This window comes from Cydia strobilella, chromosome 11 (genome assembly GCF_947568885.1).
Source record: "Cydia strobilella chromosome 11, ilCydStro3.1, whole genome shotgun sequence".
NCBI lineage: Eukaryota > Metazoa > Arthropoda > Insecta > Lepidoptera > Tortricidae > Cydia > Cydia strobilella.
Window position 1 is genome coordinate 8,460,498 of NC_086051.1, and position 23,532 is coordinate 8,484,029.

Consider the following 23,532-nt stretch of genomic DNA (forward strand, 5'->3'; position numbering starts at 1 on the left):
CCTATTATAAGTTTAAAGTGATATTTACATCTATAAGTAGTTCTAGTGTTTACGAATCTTATTCAGACCCCGATTGGATCGTACATCAAAGTGGAATAAGAGATAAGTATATTATTAGTATGGAATTAGAAAATGATAGTTCTTCCTTCTTAGGTGTACGAGTAAAAGACATCCTGATAACACCTTAGGCGTAAGTACTTACGTACCTATTATATGAATAATAAAATTATTTAATTAATGTTAAACTAATGATTGGCGATCATAGATTAGAGATAAGAAAATCATTCTTGAAAAAAATGCTAAAAAATGACTAAAAGTTCGGTCACGACCCTTATCTAGTTATCGTACATTAGACAAGTTAAACTGCCGAATAATTAATACACTTATGGGCAAATTTAGAGGAACGCAAATATCACTCATTTTGAAATTACTTTAGGTGGTACCAGTAATTAAACCTTTTTTGCGTTCCTGTAAATTTGTCTATGAGTATATTTAATTGTTTTATGTTTTGTTTGTGTAAGAATAGACTACTTGCATGAAAAGGATTGCAGCAATTTACTTTACCTCAATAGCAGTTAGGTTGCAATACCGCTATGAATAGATTCAGCAGTGGAACCATAATTACAAAATCGCACTGCAACTAATTGCTCACGCCAAGATAACCGAGACCTATCCTTGCTCGAAAGTTTCCAATCCTTCGACTGCATAATTGCTGCATTTATTAGGGTCAAACCTGATTTATGCGAATCTCTCGGCATGGACGTTCAATAACTGTTTGTAATCAGCTACAAGTTAGCTGCTCACTGATAACCGATCTTACCGATCATTTCCTTGTTCTATTATGACAAACACAGAGATAATAAATGTTTACGTGTCAGGGTCTTCGAGTACAAGAAAACATATTTATTCCGCCGTCGCATTCCATTTATTGCATGAAAATATAAACAGTGATTTAATTAAAATGTCAATTTGATAAAAAAATATGTAAATGCCATTATACATGAATAAAAATATATCATTGGATTTATAGTAACAAAATTTTAAATTGTAAATACTATAAGTATGATTGATATTTTCTTACATACTTTCATTACAACGAATGCGACCTATCCTCTAATAGCATGAATGGTGAGAAATTTCGCCTCCAGTGATGTTTCTAAAGTTGTTAATGTACTTATCGCTCGATCGATGAGTGATGAATGCTGCTCGAAGAGATGGGGTTGCAGATACCATAATCGAACGAAATAGTTAGCCGACTTATGCCTAGCCTTAACACATAAGAAAAAATAGATTAAACATCGATAATATAACTCCTTAAGATCTTCTTTTGAACGGTATTCATGGAGCGCTCTGTTCGCGCGTTACAGACAGATTTCTTTCGCTTGGGCGGCGAAGGGGGTGAAATTATTTAATGAGACCTTTGGCCTTGAAGAGGTCGCGCATGAGGCTCTTGAGGTAGCGGATCTCGCGCTGCAGGTCGGCGCACTTGGTGTCCAGCTCGCCGTGGCGCGCGCGCAGCTGCCGCTCCTCGCCCAGCAGCACCTCGATCTCGGCCTTCTTCTTCTGGCGGTAGCGGGTGGCCGCATTCTTGTTCTGCTCCTTCTTGCGTGACCGGCGGTCGTCGCCGCCGCGCGAGTAGGGCTTGGGGCGCCCCACGTGCGGCAGCGACCAGTCGTCGTCGGTGGAGGAGCGCGGCGACGAGGAGGGCGACGAGCGCGGGGAGGCGCTGGCGCTGCCGGCCGACGGCTGCGGCGAGGCGAGCTGCGAGGCGCGGTGGCGCACTAGCTCCTCCACGGCCTGCAGCTCGCGCTCGTAGTCGGCGGGCGCGGGTGCAGCCAGGTGCTGGGGCGGGGGCGGCTGCGGCTGCGGCCACGGCTCGTGCTGCGCCTGCGCGTAGCTGAGCAGCAGCTGCGTGGCGGGCCCGGGTGGGCTCTGCGGCGGCGTGAGGTGCGTGAGCTCGACGGCGCCGTACACGGTCTCGAACTCGCGCAGCAGCTCCTCGGTGGGCTGCGGCCCGACCGCGGGCAAGGGCGCCAGGTACAAGGGCGGAACCTCCACGGGCTCGGCCGCTTGTGTGATGTTCTCGAATATTGGCAGGTCTACCTTCTCCTCCAGCCAGTTGGAGAATATGTTTTCTGTAAAAGACAATTAATTACCCGTTAGAAACGAAATCGACTTAATATTTATCAAGCTTTTTGGATATAGCAATAAGTGTATAGATAAGAGATAACACAGATTCTGAGTCGTCTTATGAAATTATACCAGCACCATGAAAACCGAGTATTTGTCAAGGTGAAACCTGTTCAGTGTCAGTTTAAATTGTTATATCAAAAAGGCCTCCCAGCAGCAGGCAGTCGCGCACCAAGCGTATTTTTGCGTTTGTTCATTTTATTTTTGTAAAAAAAAAATGATCGGACACATTTATAGGTTGTCGTAAAATAAAGTTATAATTCCCATGCTTCATTTTATATTAAAGCGAGCTTCTCTAAAAAATACTTCCGTCTTATAAATACCGCGGTTCATTTAATGATTATTAGTTGAAAATATTGGGGACAACGGGCAATCCAAACAATCTTGGTTTCGAAGTCGCTCTTTCTCTCTTGTTACGTATTGGTTGAAATACAAGATCATGAGCTAATAATCGATGTGTTTTCCTCATATCATGTTCTTAACGACATTGTGATTAGTTTATAATTATCATCTGTATTTGAGATCTTGTTTATGAATATAATAATAAAAATAACATGTTTAGTGACCTCAGTAGCAGGTCACAGCGCGTAGAGGTCGCTCGGTGGTTACTGTGTTCCACTCTAACGCTGAACGCCATGCACGATATCGCATTGTTTACTTTGTTAATGACCCTGAAGCAATGCACACAAAAAACTGGTGCATGTACCTAATTTAATTATCCCTTCTTATTACCAAGTATCGCATTGTAATAAAATATTTTAAAGAGCTATGCAACTCCCCGAGTATAGGTACATTTTGCTATTTACGCTTATTAAAGTAGGCTTTAACTAGGCATATAGAAGTGACAATGATTACTCTAAAAGTGCTCTAAAATGAGGCCATACAAACAATTCGGCCGCGCATTTATCTACTAAACTTAGTTGCAAGGTACCAAGGTACATACCTTATTTAACAGAACTCACCTTGCATGCAACCATAAGCAAAAGCATGTATGTAGTTGGTTGGTATACTTGGTATGGTTGGTATGCTTTATCTTTAACGGCTCTACTTTGTACCTACTCTCAGTTGCGATTTAAATTTACATTAAGATGTATCTATACTTATACGTATAGCACCTTCTTATGTTTTACCATTGCATTACCGGTAATATATCTTATTTGATTCCGGAAAAATTACCTAAATTAACCTCATTTAATTTGACCAAACCATTCATTAAACCACTATAATATACAAATATAGCATGTAACAAGTATAAAATTACAAAACAGTACTGCCTAACTTCAAAGTAGTTTTAATTGTTACCACTAGAATTTACACAGTAGGGCATTATTTTCAGAGACAATATCGGGCAAGACAACAGAATGTAGTCCATAAATAGCTAACCACGTCAGACGTCGCAAGTGGAGGTGTCGAGTGGAGTAACAAGACTTGTCAGGGTGTACGTTGGTATACCTATTAGGTACTGTTATTCGAAATTATTCTTTAAGGTTTTGCCGATTCTACGGGTAACGGTGTTCAATGTCCTAGATCAGATACAGTTGTAATGTTTTGTCCGATTTCGACACTTTATGATTTTGTATATTAGTAAGACCAAGCTAAGTTGGCAGCGATTTTGATATCCCGGACTGTGTAAGCATTATTTAATTTAAACGTCATAATTTCATAGAAGTTTGATGTTTAAAAAAACACTTGCCAAGTCTGGGCTATCAAAATCGTTATCAACTTAGTTTGTTCTAACTCTACCTATGAACTCGCAACACATATAGAAACATGTAGCAACCCGTAAACAACCCGTGAATTATTTGTATGGGACACAAACGTATCACAATATCATAATTGACCGTCAAACGCATTCTACCATCAATTGGGTTTGATTGGTAAGATTGTCAGTCCGTTTACTAAAGCGCGGCGCACGTTTTATATAATATTCGTTAAACTTTCTCCTGGTTAACAGATAGTTCTGAATCGAGAGCATATTTAATGATATTACGATCGTAACAAAACCGGTCGACCGTTGTTTCCAGTTCTGCTGAAATTGTAGTGAACATAAGTGGATGTGGCGAAAATCAGAGCCGCTTGATCACATGTCTTTGGATTGGAGGGATATTGCCGCGCGAACCGCCGATAACCTTTCTCTTGCGGAGTTCGCTGCCTTCGCGCCTTCGATAACGCTGATAGTTCTGAGTAGGTACATTTCATCAGAACTACATTTTATGTCGGATCATATCTATCCGAACCGAACTAACTAGTCCAACCCGCTAGTGTCAATGACTGCATGCTAATCAAGAATGTGATTAAAATTTAGTTTCGAGCGCTATTTTATAGACGCGGATGTGTTTTAAAGCAAAACAATGTCTCGAAATATCTGTAAAACATATCATAACGATGCATGTTTACAAGTATAAAATCCATCATCAAGGCAACGTATTGAATAAAATATGTTTGTTTCGAAACTGGCTTGTCCTTTATGTAACAATATAGAAAGGCGCCGAGTATTTTGAGGTACTTATCAGCGTGTAGAAATGGAAACAAGTGGTCAATAAGTGCGCTTAATTATTGGGCGAGCATCGAGCGAGGTCGTCCTGTGCGCGAACTGGTTATCAGTTTCTACGGGTGCAAGTGTCGAGAGCCTGTCCAATCGGTCGCCTGCGTTCGGTACAAGTGTGGTATGACAATGTAGCATGAGCGGGCGATACACCGCGGGTTCTCGCTACTTAGGCCGCTGGCTAAACAGGCCAGCGCGCGCAATGCCGGCGCGCCACGTGAAATTCCTCGACTGACACACAACCAACATGTTACATACATACATTCATTTTTATACGCCTCTTGCATACTTAATTTGCATTTGCACGCCTATTCAAAACAGTAGTATAATCAAGAAGTTTTTGTTTCATGTTGGTGTTTCCTAAATACGTCAGACAAATTAAGGCACACATAAATAATGTCGTCAATTTCAATCGTAGTCGATAACGATTAAAAACAAGTTAATGATAAAATCCATTACTAGATAATTAACTAAAACAGATATCTTGGTTCAAGAGATGTAAAAACTGTAGGTAAACATCGATAATTCATATTAACTGCGCACTAATATAAACTGTAACATGGAATGGAACTTAAAAATACGAGTCCAGGGTCAAGCGCGGATTTAGGCCTTGAGATTGCCTTCTCACCAGAGCCTTTCAAGAAATCAAAATAAACAAAGCCCGCTATCAGCACGCAGCAAACAACACGTACCAGCATACATATCTGCGAGAGCCATCACGTACTCCAACTTTTATTCAAAAGCCGCTTTACGAATCCACAACAAAAATGTCCTTAACAATACAGTTAAATGATAATACGATATAAAGGCAGTGGTATTCTAAACCGGGTTACTCAATGTGTGGGCAATGGTCGTCGTTAAAGATTCAACAGTCGATCCCAGGATCTAACGTCTTTTGACGAGCTTCTGTGAGTTGAAGACTATCTCCTTGTTAAAAATGCAACGATAGTGGCACTTCATTCTAACGACGTCCAGGCTGCGCATGGACGGCGGCAGACATAAGTCGCGAGTCGAGCGCGAGCGCCCGTAATGTTTTTCTCCAGTCGAATTTATTGTCACGGGTAAAACGAGCGAAGTGCGCCAAGCAGGCGCGTCGCGGCACAAGCTAGTACTGACGCGCGGGCGCAGCGCGGGGTGCCGCCCCCTCTCCACCCCCCCCCCCCCCACGCGGCCTACAGCGCTGCAGCCGCCACCACGTCGGAAAACGTGTTCATTTCCCACTTTTACAAGGCCAATCAACATGCTAAGCTGCCTCAAACAAACAACAACAAAACAAATTAACTTCCCATTGTTCAAAATGTTGCATTTAGCAGTCTCGTCTCGCGACGGGACAGGAGCGCTCGTCAATCAAACGTCGGAGGGAGCATCGTTTCCCTGCCACCCTTAATTACACGACGTTTACTTGTTTATCCTTATTAGGTATAGCGGAACAAATGACGAGCTTGAAATAGTACATTACTACAGAGGCCGGGAAGTAAGGGATTGCCGGCCGAATAGAATAACAACTCCTTTTCACGCCGATGTAATAGTGCTTTTCTCAAACATGCTATGAAATAATAATACAAATATGATGATGATGATTGTTTCATGTCCTAATGTTATTCAGTGCGTGGGGTGTTAAACGGGAACGAAAATTTTATTATTCTTTCTTGGGCTACGACGCACGGTTTAGGAGATACAGCCCTATAAAAATTTCTTTTTTCCGTTTTTTATTGTGATTTTTATATATTATTTAGGGGTTTTCTTAAGAAAAACCCTTCCTCCTTCCTCTTCTTTCCTTTAAAGGGGAACGAAAATTTGATTATTTTTGCGCTACGATGCACGGTTTAGGAAATACAGCCCAATAACATAAAAAAAAAACTGTTTAGCCTGTTCATTAATCACAGACGCCATGTTTAAATTAAAAAATATATATTTTCCGGCCTAGAACTTTGTATGAAATTTCATTACAGACCCCTCGTCTAGCCACGCCCGAGATGTGATACCTACTTCCCAGCCTAATGTAAAGAACATAATATCAATATTTCATTGCATGTTTGAGAAAAGATCTTTTAGCCGTCACCTACCTAACCTAACGTAAACGCACTACAACTCCGTTCCAATGTGACGTAGGAATAATCTAATAAAAATGATGGCCTTCAACAAAAAAAAAGAACAGTATGCCATCATTGTATGGTCCTTACCAGCAGTTCCACTTTATTTGGTTAACAAAAAGCAAGCAAGCAAAGTTTCTAAAATAAAAACTACCAAATCACTGAACGTGTTCCCCTACTTGAAGAAATTTCCAAATTCTTATCATTAAATTAATTTTTAACAAGCAAAAACGTCTGCGAACGACGATATTAAGCTTAGAATAAATTTAAAAGTTGAAAAATTCTGCCTTGGGTGAGACTTGAACTCACGGCCTCTGGATCGATATTCCATCATTAAATCCTACAAATTTTGAACTACCTATTAGATTATTTTAAACCGGGTCACTCACGTATTATTAAGTCGAATAGTTTAAACTACCTAAAAAGCCCTTTAAAAATGATAAAAAGATTTCGAAACCGGTACAGCAGTCTTCGCGAAATCAGAGAAAAATATATAAAATACAGATCCCGACGAACTGAGAACGTCCTCCTTTATTAAAATCTGTTAAGTACTTATTAATAATAAAATTAATAAAGCAATTAACTTTTAACTAAATATTATTAAGTATTTTGTTTGAACACATACTGATACAGTTCCTTGAATGAATAAAGTTTCATAAACCGGTCAAGCGTGAACAAAAAATAAAGTAATGTTTCGAAACTTTGGGATCTCGATTCCGAATCGAACTGGTCCCGTTTTACTCTACTTTTTTTTTAATAAATCAATTTTAGTAATTTGGACCAAAGGGCGAGTCTTTGTAAAACATGCAAGACTTTGCAAGACATGCATAGTCCTTGTAGCTATGCAAAAACTGAGCCGCAATGGCTTCGATTGTGATCTAAGTTTTAGTTAGTTATTTACAGGGTGATTCAGGAGACATGATCAGAAACAAATAGACGCAATGAAATTTTTTAAATAAGACTTCAAATTATAAGGATCATATATACAGACTTTAAAACAAAAGTAAAGACAAGTGTGGACATTATACTTAAAAGCTTGTGTAGATTTAATTTATTGATTTAGTCACAGAAGTTAATTGAAAAAGAGTACACATCCATTTAAGCGGATAAGTTCAAACCCCTGATATTAAATGTCAAAACAAAAAAATCTTCAGGACTTCTCCGGTCCGGAAATATTTGTTATGATAGCTATAATAAATGACAAAATTTTGCCATTTATTATAGCTATCATACGCATACGAAAGGTTAAATAATGCTCCACGCGGAATACCGCGCATCTCGGATCTTTTATAAAATAACAATACATATATTGTATGTCCAAGATTCGCCTACGCCGACAAAAAGGCAATCGTGCGACAGTCGATATCGCCGGCAACTATATTTTCTTGCCAGGCGTCTGGCTGTAAAATAATATCATAATTTATAAAGTAGCTGTAATGTAATAATTTATAAAGAAAAATGATAGAGGAAACAATATTCGTCAAGGTTGTTAAGGAAGGACTGATAAACAAAACTTTTCCATATTTTACTTTCGACAAAACTACAAACAACCGAAGGGTCAAAGGTTGACTGTTATGGAAAAGTTTACTTTATCAGTTCTTTTCATGTTCAGAAAAACACGCTAAGATAATTTATTTATTGGTAATTTTAATTCAATGATTTAAAGACACTTTGTCAACCGACTTCAAGATTTCAAAAGGAGGTTCTTAATACGGTTGTTTTTTTTTATGTTTGTTACTCCACAACGCCGTTATTACTGGACCGATTTTGAAAATTATTTTTTTGATTGTAAGTATATACATACAGATTTTACAGATTTTTGTCAAAACGCAGTTCTGATGATGGGATCCACGAGGAATCGAGGGAACTCCTCAAATGTTAAAGGCATACATATAGTGATTTTAGTATTTTCATCAACAAATCAAACACATTTAAAAAAGTGACATTTGATTAAATGGAACTGCTGATGATGATCAGAACGGAACTCTTCAATGACGCATAGTTCACGTTTGGCGATTTGTCCTCTTCGTTATGTTTGTTATGCAAGTTAGGTTTTCAATAAGCATTTTTGTCAAGCTCGAGTTCTGATGATGGGGAACCGAGGAACCGAGGGACCTCCTCAAATGTGAAATAATGTAAAATAAATAGTGATTTTTGTATTTTCATCAACAAATCCAGCATTTACATTTAAAAAAGTGACGTTTGATGAAGTGGAACTGCTGATGATGATCAGAATGGAATTCTTCAATGACACATAGTTCACGTTTGGCGATTTGTTCTCTTATTTATGGACCCAGACTCGGACCCGGACCCGGGTCTGGACATGGACCCCAACTCGGACCCGGACCCGGACCGAACTCGGAGCCGGACTTGAACCCGGACCCCGACTCGGACCCGGACCCAGACCGAACTCTGACCCAAACTTGGTCCCGGACAGCTGGACACGGACCCGGACTCGAATCCGGACCCAGACCCGGACCCGGAAATGCTACTAGAAAAGTGGGTTACGTTAGGTTAGGTAAATGGGCGGGTTTTAACTGCGATTCTCACAGAACAGAACTGCTATCAGAAAAGTAAGGTTAGGTTAGAACTGTGACCCTTACAGAAACGAAATCCTATCAGAAAAGTGGGTTAGGTTAGAACTGCGACTCTTACAGAAACGTAATGCTACTAGAAAAGTGGGTGGTTTTACCTCCTTTTCTACATAATTAGGCAAGGCTCCGGATCGTATCTGGTCCAACAGATCTCCTTGGCAATTCAGCGGGGCAACGCTGCCAGTGTCATGGGGACTTTTGAACCGGCTACGGTCCGAAGTGGGGACTTGGCCTAGTTTAATTTAGTGTTTAAGTTTGACGAAGCCTGTAGCTGATTTATTGTTGTAAGCACTTGACGAAGCCTGCGTTGCTGATCATGAACTATGTGTTGTGTATAATAAATGATTATTTATAAAAAAAAAAAAAAAAAAAAAAAAAAAAAAAAAAAAAAAAAAAAAAAAAAAAAAAAAAAAATTAGGCAAAAGATGCTGTCTTTTTCATTTCATTGCCACCAACAACATCTAAATCACACACATCACATTTATTGCATCTAAGAGTGCACCATCAACAATAAGTAAACTTTCAGCGGCATCCCCCATTGAAGTCGGTTTTTTTTCTTTAGAATTATTTTACATAATAAAAACTTAAACATCCGTGATTTTTGGTTGAAAAGCTGGTGTTGTACTTGTAACACTTCGGGTATTCATAACATTTGGTGCAATAATTTCCAAATAAGTTAAGAGGCCTTATTCCTACAAACGAGCGTATTTTGCAAAATGCTTCCTTTTTCATTCAACATTACGCCGTAACTATTAGTATTTATTCAAAAACTGTTAACGTTCTTAAATAATCATTTCCTAAACTAGCGGCTGAAATAGTTAAAGTTTTCATTTTCTCTTTTTAAACCTAAAATAAATGAGTTTTCCTGGGAGTATTTTTCAAAATTTGCAGTGAGAAGTGTCGTTTCGGTTGCCAATTTTGCAGTAAACAAGAATCATTTGGTACATGAATGATTACAATTCAATTCACCATATCTTGTACGAGAGGCTGAAATGATTGAAAATCAAAGATTCATTTAAAAAAATTGATAAAATACCTTCCGAGTTTTCTTCATTTTTTTCGGTGAAAACAGGGTCGCATTATATTTTTTTATCGCAAATTGTACTTATATTTTGCCCTCAAAATAATATTATAGCATAGAGTAACTTATACTAGAGCGGTACTGTCATAGTAAATTTTGTAACCCCAGTAAATTCACTGCCATCTGTCGACACACTTTAAAACTAAAAATAAATATTTACCTATATAAAAATACGATAAAATGTATTTAAATATGGATAAATGATTTTTTTATTTGCATTAATTATTTTTATATGATTTTGACCCATGTTCTTTCACTGGTATGCGTTAAAATTATAAATAACAAACGAAACAGTCAACGCCCTCTATACGAGTGTAGGCCAAAACTAGTGGCGCCATCTGATTGAGAATCAAATTTTCGTGATTTTCGAGGCACGTTTTTTTCTTAGACTGTATCTATCTATTACGGAGTTATATCCATCTTTGATTATAGCAAACTCTAACTTTATGTGAACCCATCAAAAAAAAATCATAACTATAGGACCTATTTTACCGTAAATTTAAATATTTAAAGACGTATAAAAACCAAATCTATAGCTAGCCACTGTAATGGGTAATAGAAACGCGTTCCTTATGTGTTTCGCTTTGCAGATGACCAGGGTGCCTAGCCAAGATGCCAACCGTTTACGCTCCGTAGCGAACGAAACGCAACCGTCTCTGTCGCACTAATATGGAAGAGTGATAGAGAGAGATTACCCTATCGTTCGCTGCGGAACGAACGACTGGCATCTTGGCTAGGCACCCAGGTTTAGGTACCTATTATAGTTTACATTAAAACCAAATCTATAGCTGGCCACTGTAATGGGTAATAGAAACGCGTTCCGTATGTGTTTCGCTTTGCAGATGACCAGGGTGCCTAGCCAAGATGCCAACCGTTTACGCTCCGTAGCGAACGAAACGCAACCGTCTCTGTCGCACTAATATGGAAGAGTGATAGAGAGCGATCTTGGCTAGGTACTCTGGTCATCTGGAAAGCAAAACACAAACGGAACGCGTTTCTATTACCCATTTCAGTGGCCAGCTACAGATTTGGTTTTAAGTGGTTTTAACGTAAACTGTAGGTACTAAACCCGAGTGCCTAGCCAAGATTCTAGTCGTTCGTTCCGAAGCGAACAATGGCGTAATCTCTCTCTATCACTCTTCAATATTAGTGCGACAGAGACAGTTACGTTTCGTTTGCTACGGAGCGTAAACGGTTGGCATCTTGGCTAGGCACCCTGGTCATTTGGAAAGCGAAAGACATACGGATCGCGTTTCTATTACCCATTTCAGAGGCCAGCTGCAGATTTGGTTTTAATGTACACTATAAGTACCTAAACGGTTAGCATCTTGGCTAGGCACCCTGGTCATCTCTGGATACAGGTATGTATATTTTCTTGACATAATAAACTGAAATTACTACTACCATGCATATAAAATAAAATAAAAGAGTGGCTATAACAATAAAAATAATATTACTTGCTATTGAAATCGACAACGATCAAGATTATTCTTCTCTGCGTTCAAAACGCGTTATAGTTGCCGGCGCTCGCGTACCGCGCGTCAACGCCATCTATTGAGTGTTATTTCGTGAAATCGATGAACGCTCCAGGGAATAAGGGCTCTTAATAACTCAGATGTAATAATTTATTATATAACATACATCTAATTGACGAAATCGCACAATAATAGTGTCTAGCTCTCCTTATGATTGTTATCGCCGCCATTTTTATCGGCAACCGGCCGTGACTCCATGGTTTCTCAATCAGACGTCAGTTCCGAGTGTTAGAATGTTATTTTTGCTTGAGTGAGACTTAAAGGACTAGTCTAGTCTAGGAATACTCTTTGGTAGAACAATGCAACCTTATTGTGTTTAGGTTCGTTAGAATTGTCCCGATGTTAGTCGACTGTTGAAAACAAACTGCAGTCGGTGACAAAAGTTGTACAGTCCGTTAACTCTCAGAATGACATTTGTTTTTCGGGTAAAATCGGACGTAATCGCGTAATAGAAAATGACAGTCTCTTACTGATTTAGTTGCAATCCAACACCCAAAGAGTGCAGTCGTCTTTTCAGCCTTAAACTACATAAGAGTAGTTAATACCACCATAACAATTATATCACAATTTTCCAATTGTATAATTTTACCATATGAATTGAAATATGTGACTGGTATTATCAACTCTATATAATTTCAAATTTATTTTCCAATTTCAAATTCTGATTCTATTTTATTTAGATTATGACAAAAAGTCAAATCGCAATATAGTCATCAACCGAATATTAAGCATAACATTAAATTAGGGCTTATTTTACATTGAGACAATAGGTATCCTTAACTTTTTGCGGTAAGTTTAAAACTTTTTGTGAGTTAATAAGAAAGCAGAACAGCAGTATCACCTTCGCGTGCTATCGCCGTTCGCCTATGTATCTTTCTAAAATCCGAAGGTCATTCTGAGAGTTAACGGACTGTATTTTTATGACAAAAACCTTTTTTTATCAATGATGGCCAACCAATATAAAGCAGCATATTAGAAAAGAAAACCGGCCAAGTGCGAGTCGGACTCGCGCACGAAGGGTTCCGTACCATTACGGAAAAAAAACAGCAAAAAAATCACGTTTGTTGTATGGGAGCCCGTTTTAAATATTTATATTATTCTGTTTTTAGTATTTGTATAGCGGCAACAGAAAAACATCATCTGTGAAAATTTCAACTGTCTAGCTATCACGATTTATAAGATACAACCTGGTGACAGACAGACGGACAGCGGAGTCTTAGTAATAGGGTCCCGCTTTTACCCTTTGGGTACGGAACCCTAAAAAAGGTTGACGAAACCTGAAATGTCTACTTGACAGTAACATAAGTGACAATGATAGTTTTGACAGTGACGTATCTGTCGTAGCTTTTTTGGTCTTGAATTCCAGTTTCCGTATAGAGACTATAACTTTAAAGTTATGTAATAAAGTTTTATATACCTAATAAAGGGACTTATAATGAATAAAAATGCCTAATAATTAGTCCATGTTGCCAGCCCTCCCTTAATACATGCATAGAGTAACTTATTCTAGAGCGGTACTGTCATAGTAAATTTTGTAACCCCAGTAAATTCACTGCCATCTGTCGACACACTTTAAAACTAAAAATGAAGATTTATAAAAATACGATAGATTTTTAGTAGAGTATTTAAATAAATGTTTTTTTTTATTTGCATTAATTATTTTTATGATTTTGACCCATGTTCTTTCACTGATATGCGTTAAAATTGTTAAATAACAAACGAAACCGTCAATGCCATCTATACGACTGTAGGCCAAAACTAGTAGCGCCCTCTGAACGAGAATCAAATTTTCTTGATTTTCGAGGCACGTTTTTTCCTTAGACTGTATCCATCTATTACGGAGTTATATCTATCTTTGATACATGCATTTTAGGGGGCAAGCGAAGAGGGCCTAATTTACACACCATTTTTTGCGGAAATATGACATTCTTGTTCTGAAAAAAAAAAAATTCAGGTTACCAAATTTTTTACTTTTTTCAATGCATTCCTTGTCTGAATACAGATCTAAGGAAGCGGCAGATGTAGTTAAAAAAGTGCTGCGAGACTATCACCTCGTGTATTTTACGGTTTTGTGAGCAGGCCCTGATAAAAGGGTCACTAAGCCCAATTGTTGCGAAAAATTGATCCATTTTAGTGAATACACGAGTAGCAAAATACCGTAATAGACGCTTAAGTTTAACCTATTTGCAACGCCGTATGCCATGATAAAAGATTGACATTTTGTTAAAACTCATACCTAAAAGACGTAACTCCTGCTTCCCAAACCTGAATATGGATTAATTTACCAAGGTTAGTGAGGCAACGTACTGACAAGTCAATGTTTGATCCAATGGATAAAAAAAAGTGTTATTGTACCTAAGAGAACAATGCTTTCTCTACGCGATACATAAAAAATTGTTTGTTACAGAATTTTTTTAAAGCTATGAGGTCAAAATTCTCGACGGAGGTGGTGAAAAAGACGTGCGTATTTTTGAGGCACACGCAGACGTTTCTACAAAAATTTATGTATCTGGTCCAATGGTTAACTTGTAGAGAATGCCTTCCGGCGTTAAGTTCGCCTCGTACGATGTGTTTTCTTTTGTGCAATAAAGATTAAATAAATAAATATAGGATATCAAAGACATTTTGAATGTAGTGTCTGTATATAATGTAAAAAGGACATTATACCTACTTATAAACAGTAGATATCTTGACACAACAGCAGTTCGATTAAATTAGTATTACAAAAACAAAAAATAACATGTTAAGCTAATAAACATAATTATTAAAATTAATAAATAGACGAAATACACAGGATTTCGTATTTCGCGTTGACAGTCAACCCAGTGAACCCGAGACGTGACTTAAATGTGTACAAAGATAACAATGAAAAGGAAAATCACTTGGTATTTATAAGAATATACTAATTGTTTCAACGATTCCACTTCATATCTCTTATCTCTTATACATAAAAGAAGCCGGGATCCTGATAATATTATAACATTTATAACGAATAGTCGTAGAGACAAAAGAGGCGGGTCACCCTATATCATGCGTTTAACGAATCAGATATAGTTATCATTGACGACGTAATAATTAGCAGAATCACGAGGTTAAACGATGTGAACGACATGCTAATCACCCACAGAGGGTGTGTCAGAACTATCATATCCAACGTCTACCGAGCGTATTTACGTGTGATCTCCGATTCTATACGGTCGTTACGGATTGTTAGATCAAGTAATACTGGGGCAAGCTCGCAGCCGAGGTAACATGTTTATGAATTATAAATTAGGGTATAGTGCTCGCACGGGGATGTGTATGTAGCACCTCCAAACTTCACCTATCAGGATCAAACTGGTATCAACGCAATTAAATAGAGATAAGTTCAAATTGATTTGATAGATAGCCCTGCCAGTAACAATGATAGAAGTAAGATATAATGAATTAGCAATTTTCTTACATCGCGCTTTTTGATAAACTTATTGATAACGAGTTTGAGATTATGTTATACATGTTTTCTGTTGAACGCAGATTTCACGTCATAAAAAGCTCGTCTAAACTAAAACGACGACGCATTTGTTTCAAATTAATTATTATTTTACCGTTTGGTCGTTTTTGACCCACTGAATAAAACTCGCTCATACTCATTTATATTAGCAGGAGACAGAGCCTGTAAGGTAACCTCAAGAAGAAGCTAAAACAAGTTTTGGGCATATATGGGTTATAAAGCTTTCCTACTTGCTTTTAGAATTAATATGTTATTGTAATATGTCTACATTATGCTATTGTAAAATTGTATAACTCCTCTTACAAGGAAAATAAATAGCAAACATCCCTACTAGGAAAAAAATAAGCGTATTTTGTAAGCCGCTTTTAAGTTTCGTAGTTAACAGTTATATTTTATTTTAGGGAAGCACTTCATGTAAGTATGTAACTAAATTCAAAAAAATAATAGCATACATCAACATGTGGCACATATAGTCTAAGATACGTCATATATGGTCGACCTTCACCCATACGTCTGACGGATGAAACTTATATTTTATGAAAGAAAATATGTTCCTGAACATAAATAAATAGGGTTGCCTACTGAAATATGGTCAAGGCTATTTTTAATAAATATTTGAAAATATTTTTTTTTCTTAAAATTTCACCGATTTGTCTGACGAGCGAAATAAGTTCCAATGGAAAGTATACAACTTCTACAACATGAATAAATTAGGTTGCCTATGTTTTTCCGGTCACTATAGGTTGCCGTGTTGAAACAGGTGAGTTAAAATCGATAATTGCACCCATCTGTCTGACGCTTGAATTATATATCAAAATAATGGTAATTTTATTGCAAATACAATGGTATAGGGTTGCCTGCAAAAATCCGGTCACAAATAAGGGTTGTCAGGCTTTTAAAGAAAATAAGAAGGAAAGACTTTTAGCGATAACTCAAAAACGGCTTAACTGATCACGATTGTTTTTACTATTTTCGAATGTGTTTATTAATCACTATTTTTGTGATTTTTTTCATAATTTTTGGATCAATGGTTCAAAAGTTAGAAGGAAAAATCCTTTTTTTTTTCTTTTTAAATAATTATTTCCGAAATGATTCACTTTATCAAAAAATGTTGTTCAAAGACCCCTATTTATTTTGAAAGACATATCCAACGACACCCCACAGCATAGGGTTGAAACGATAAAAAAAATGTCACACTCATTTTGTTTCTTTCAAAGCGATTATTTCCGAAAATATTCACTTTATCAAAAAATGTTTTTCTAAAACCCCTATTTATTTTAAAAGACCTATCCAACGACATTCCACATCATAGGGTTAAAACGAAACAAAAATTCCTTACATACATTTTGTTTCTTTCGAGGTGATTATTTCCGAAAATATACATTTTATCAACAATTGATTTTTGAAAACCCCTATTCATTTTAAAAGACCTATCCAACAATACCCGGCAATAGTCGCCTCAAAAGAAACAAAATGTATGTAAGGATTTTTTGTTTCGTTTCAACCCTATGATGTCGGATGTCGTTGGATAGTTCTTTTAAAATAAATAGGGGTTTTAGAAAAACATTTTTTGATAAAGTCTATTTTCGGAAATAATCGCTTTGAAAGAAACAAAATGTGTGACAATTTTTTTATCGTTTCAACCCTATGCTGTGGGGTGTCGTTGGATATGTCTTTCAAAATAAATAGGGGTCTTTGAACAACATTTTTTGATAAAGTGAATCATTTCGGAAATAATTATTTAGAAAGAAAAAAAAAGGATTTTTCCTTCTAACTTTTGAACCATTGATCCAAAAATTATGAAAAAAATCACAAAAATAGTGATTAATAAACACATTCGTAAATATTTAAAACAATCGTGATCAGTTAAGCCGTTTTTGAGTTATCGCTAAAAGTCTTTCCTTCTTATTTTCTTTAAAAGCCTGGCAACCCTTATTTGTGACCGGATTTTTGCAGGCAACCCTATACCATTGTGTTCGCAATAAAATTACCATTATTTTGATATATAATTCAAGTGTCAGACAGATGGGTGCAATTATCGATTTTAACTCACCTGTTTAAACACGGCAACCTCATAATAGTGACCGGAAAAACATAGGCAACCTAATTTATTCATGTTGTAGAAGTTGTATACTTTCCATTGGAACTTATTCCGTTCGTCAGACAAATCGGTGAAATTTGAAAAAAATTTTTTTTTTCAAAAATTCATTAAACGACCATATTTCATTAGGCAACCCTATTTATTTATATTAAGGGACATATTTTATTTCATAAAATATAAGTTTCATCTGTCAGACGTATAGGTGTTGGTCGACCATATATAACCATGAAACTAGTATAACTGGATCGGTCATGAGGGGTGGGGGAAAATGACCGAACGGGATAGTCTTATGTATCTTTCAGTAGGAGTAGCAGAAAAAGCGCTGTTATTGTTTGTCCTTCTCATAGTGTCACTTTTCCACCGCTGCCACAACCGAGGTTGTGGCAAACAAATAAGTACGCGACATGTCATGTTTGTTCGTTGCTTGTTTAATTATTGTTGTTTTGTATGAAATTGTGCTTTCTCTTATGAAATATAGTGATGGTTAGGGTTTTGAATGCTTGAACTTTGATAAAATAATGGTGAATTGTTCTGAAATCGGCTGTAATAGCCGCTCTGAGCAAAAATATGTGATCATAACCTTTCACACGTAATATGTGAGAATAACATCGTAAAATTACGTTACACTCAAAGCAATGTAGAATCAAACGATTTCAATAATAAAAATATCACAATTATTTTTGTAAAATTATCCGCCGAAATTACGTAGGTAGGTAGGAGTCTAAGGTCAGCCATTTTTAAACTTCTTCTTAATTTAGCTGCATAACAATCATGTTAGGGATACCAGATGAAAATATCATAATTTTATGGGTAATTTTGACCTCGAAGTTTTTTCGTACTTCTAATTCCAAAAAAAATAAACAAATGTTGTGAAGATTAAATGTGGTGTACATTAATTGGTGTGATTGCGATTTGTGATTTCTTTAAATTAAAACCCATAATACATTTTATTTACTAAACATGTTTAGTTTTGTACCACCTGCGCGAATTATAGGAGGTATTTCATTGTTCATACGCCTAAAAAGAACGGCCCATTGACATTTTATTTAACAATTTTTTAATACCGTCAAACAAGCTAACTTTGGCTCCAGGGTAATCGCCCCAACGTGATATCAAATATTGGGGTAATTTTTACCAATATGGTATCCCCACGTTTATGACGTCATCTATGTCTATCCCTTACGGGCGCACGCGGTAGGCCGCATCTATAGAAATATACTAGATCTATGTATATAACGTATCTCCTGCTAATATAGTAGGGTCTTTAAACACAATTTTAAGGTTTCTAGATTGACTTGTACCACTACCACCAGTTTTGACATTGACACATTCGCTACGTCTACGTAACTTACTTTTTATGCATCTCGCTCGTACTCGCATATTAGTGCAAGCGAGATGTATAGAAAGTAATTTATGTAGACGTGAGTGAAATTGTCAATGTCAAAACTGGTGGAAGCCGTATTGATTCCCTTGAGAGTGTCGAAATATACGTTTTTGGGGCATAAACGGCCGTATCTTTTTTTCACGTTAACTATTAGAAGTTTGATATTTTCACAGCTTCAAGGGACCATAGACACAGGGCGGACACGCTATATATCAAAAATCACTTGCGTTTCTATGTGTGAACGGCACGTGTCATGCGTCAATCGTCATTGTGTGAGTAAGTTGCCTAAAAACAGTACTGGCGGCCGGCACACGGCCGCCAATCTGCTGTCGCGGGGCGAGGTAATTCGAATCGAGGTGGGGCGGTGCGTGTTACTTATTCTGTGCCGTAGACCTGAGTATATGGTTTAAATTTAAACTCGATACCTCCACGTGTTCCCGAGATAAAGGGTGTTGACAGACGGACGGACGGACACCAAAGTGATCCTGTGTTCCATTTTTTCCTTTTGAGGTACGGAACCCTAAAAAACAACAATTGTCAGAGTACTTGCGCAATGACGTGATTCGACGGTTGTTTTCCCTTTAGCGGGTCACTCCCTCGCAGTTATCGGTCGGAGTGAATGTAAACAGCTCGCGTCTCCCGCCCAAGCTACTCTAGCTGTAGCTGGTCAAGTATTTAGGACATACGATTTGCGTCAGTGTCAGTGCCCGTCATTGCTGTGACGTGCCTAGGAGTGCTTATTCAAAAGATCATAGTTCAACCTTCCCCTTTTATCATTATGAACCTACTCGTACTACGGGTAAATGACAAAAAGTTGATTAAAAAAATTAAAAATGTATATATCGCAATATTTGCAGTCATTTAGTCGGTTGAGAATTGGTAGTAGTTGTAGACTTATATGTAGAGTATTTTTTTCGGTTTTCATGGTCCATTTTCATTAGTTTCTAGCATGACATACCTATCTACGAGTACATAAGGCCTGTACCGTAAAGTTCTTTTACAATTTCTGCACATGATGTTACAAAGCGAGTTTCTATTTTCTGCTTATATGGCTAAATTTGTTACATTTTGGGCTCAAAATTGATATAACTAATATTTCTATATTACTAAAAACTAGTCTTGAACTTTAATATTCCGTCATTTTGCAAGCATTTATTACATCAATAGCCTAACACATCACGAGCTGAGGAGTATATGTACACAGAAATAATCATTCGCTCACCTAGTGTATTTTATCCCTATACAGTACATATTTGTTTTTTTTTTATGAAATAGGAGGCAAACGAGCAGACGGATTTGTAAAAAAACTTTTCGGTACGCATCTTAGGGTGATATTTTACTTGTCCAATTTCATTGTCCAATGTGCATTGCGTCTCAATCTCTCATTAAGCAAAATGTGAGACGCAAAAACACATTAGACCAAGATATTGGACAGATGGAATACCTACCACCCTTACGTATACATACTACTTATTACTACTATTTTTCTGCGAAGAGGCTAATCAGTGTTGATTTGCGATTTGCGACCTCAACACATTTGATTAAACATGGCCCCGTTAGCCCGTTACGTAATCTGTACAATATCTAAACTAGGAACAGACACTATCTACAGAACGTGCGTTGTGAGAATGAACTTTGGAGTTTTTTACTTGTTTAATTTTATAATCACGCAGTAAGTTAGGTTAGTAATCTTATGTACTAGTATTGTATTACCAATAAACATGTGACTTTTGAGGTTCTTTAGGTGCGTCATCTCAACTCTCAACAGTTGGTTTGTCTTAGGAAAAGACTGCACAATATTTACGGTTTACCCGAAGATCTTTCCTTTTATTCAAAGATAATTGAAATTCCATTACCATTTCAACGCCACGTTCTGCAATGTGTGGTCTGTTGCTGGTATTTACCTTGTTTGCACTGGGTCTCTAGCTGCTGCAACAGATCGCTGGCGAGCTCGGCGCGGCTGGGCTTGGCCTCGGGCGGCGAGGGCGGGTACAGGCTGGCCAGGTCGTCCTGCAGGAGCAACTCGCCCGATTCGATCTTCGTCGCAGCGCTTGGGAAGCTCTTAAGTATATCTGTCAACAAAACATTTTTTTAAATACTTTCCTTACATAAAAATTGCTTTAACGAACACACATAATAAAATTATATTTATATTTGGGATTATATTTCGTAAGTTATACTTCATATAGTGTGAACGGCACATTTATTTCGCCTCAAAGTCTTAAAAGATTTGGTGATAAGCAGTCACAAAACGATTAAAGAATAAAGGACTAGTTTACAAATAAAACAACACCAAAAAACAATTAGCTTACGTTGTACAAAATTAAACTGGAAACTTCTACACCGGTCACAAAGTCCATTATTTTGGTAACAACACATTTTCACTACAAAATATTTATTTTATAAATGCAAAATAATTACTAGAAGTAGTTAATTAATTTCAATAATACTGGCAATCGTGTTTAATTAATAAATTAAGCGTTCGCTGAATATATCTGGCGAGCTTCAAGGTAATCGTAAGAAGCTTAGATAAGTAATGGACAAAATACAACGGGACTCTTGAGACGTCAGTATATATATGAACGTTATCTCGCACGATGTTACGTCAAAGCAACGCCCAGATACTGACATTTTAAAATCTTCTGTCATACTGTCATAACAATGTTTTCAGCTATAACATTTTCGATTTATTGACAAATTTTCGTCTGCTAAGGGGTCCACTGACTATCAGTCCGCCGGACGATATCGGCCTGTCAGTTGTTCGGAACTGTCAAATTTTTGTTCTAACTGACAGGCCGATATCGTCCGGCGGACTGATAGTCAGTGGGCCCCTTTAGATACGTAGGCACGTTGTCTGTCGTTGACTGAAGAATAACGTATGCGGAGTGAAATCTGGACAAAATTCAATGTAGTATTAAATAAAAACAACATGGTTATTTTTCACAAATGTTCATGTATTTTAATAATGTATTTAACAACGTTAAATGAAAGAAAGTTTACTCAAATGCGAGATTTTTAACGGAAGTTGTGTCGAAAACACAAGTGTTGGCATATTTTTAAGTAAAAATTATTTATTCCTTAGGAAAACTTTTATTAGGAAACTTTGTATGCTCGACATATTTCACATTCTCGTCCATTGGACGATTGGTGTTCTCAAAATAATAGTTACCTTGCCATAAATTTCCATTTTCAGTGGCATATGATTAGTCCCCCTTAAGTCCCATTACGCAAAAAAACGGCTGTTTTTGTACATTTTTGTCAGTATGACGTACCCAAATTTTCAGTTTTTTTTTCTTTTCGGAGACGGTGACCTTAACTTTTCTTGAATGTTTGCTGATGCCCATATCTTCGATATTTTTAAACAGTTTCGCTGCCACATTTGAATAATCTCATGACCTCTCTGTAAGATTTTGTGACTCAGCGGGCCGTCATTTTCTTCAATCGATCTCTACCAGGAAACTGGCTAATGCTGGAATGTTTACTCAACCAGGCTTTCTAGCGGTACTTTTTTTTTAGGAAAAAGGATGTAAAAATATTATAAACATACCTTCACCTCTAACCCGCAAAATGTTACACTATCTTCGCTTTCGGCTATAGGGAAATAGTACTGGAGAAATTATATACAGTTTCGCGATGGTATTCTTCTAGATTGACCACAATTTCAAGAGAAACAATCCAATGCCCATGAAACTTACCGGATTAATTGACAGATACCTATATGTATAGATTTTAAATTGGCAGTTAGGTATAATTTCAGTTTAAGTTTTTGTTTACTTTTTACATGTTCAACACTTTGTCCAGATTTCACTCCGCACACGTTAGTGACATACCTATTATATTTAATAATGTTTTTGGAATGGCCTTAAATATAAAAAAAACCAATCCTTCGAATTTTGACAAAAAAAATTTTTCGAGTATCTTCGCAGGTGACCCTGTGTAAGGTGACCCTTAAGAATTAAATTTTAATAATGTGATATGGTGCTTACCTTACATGCGATCAAAAATTAAGCAACCGTCTACTGATGGCCATAACCTAGTATCAAGCATAGTACTCGTACATAAATGAACAATTAATTACCAGAGGTCAAAACTAATCTGACCAACTAATAAAAGGGTCCAAAAACCACCCAGTGTTCTGGACAGTATTCAAATAACTTTAACGATTTTTCTGCCGCCGACTTCCCTACTATTGAACCTTGTTTTAAATAACACACACACACACACACACACAAACAAACTTTTTCTTCTTTGCATTACTTAATTTCTTTAATTAATACATTACCTAATAGACGTACTTCTCTCTAAACAATGTTACCTAGTTTTTACTTAACCTTTGGCTGTATGTTTATACGAATCCGGCTACCACTCGACAGGCATAGCCTAGTGTGGGGCCACAGGACATCAAATAAAAACATCTTATTCTTATAACAGAAATGGCACCCTGTTATTTAAAACATGATGTTGCAAATGGCAAAACATATTTTATTGGATATAAGATAAACAGTGGAAAGAGCAGAAC

At 37.1% G+C, this 23,532-nt stretch overlaps 1 protein-coding gene across 2 annotated transcripts in view; it reads right to left on the reverse strand.

The window, feature by feature from the left end:
• Positions 1-902: 902 nt before the first annotated feature.
• Positions 903-23,532, reverse strand: part of LOC134745158 (activating transcription factor of chaperone) — a 38,278-nt gene continuing 15,648 nt past the window's right edge. Inside the window, exons 1-3 of one of the 2 annotated variants that reach the window (XM_063679140.1) lie at positions 21,326-21,407; positions 20,918-21,085; positions 903-2,135 (exon numbers count right to left, since the gene is read on the reverse strand). In XM_063679140.1, coding sequence (XP_063535210.1) covers positions 1,405-2,135; positions 20,918-21,085; positions 21,326-21,392 — 966 coding nt within the window. In that variant the 5' untranslated portion in view covers positions 21,393-21,407 and the 3' untranslated portion in view covers positions 903-1,404. Of the gene's footprint in view, positions 2,136-20,917; positions 21,086-21,325; positions 21,408-23,532 lie in introns of those variants that run through there. The other variant, XM_063679139.1, reaches the window with a different exon arrangement.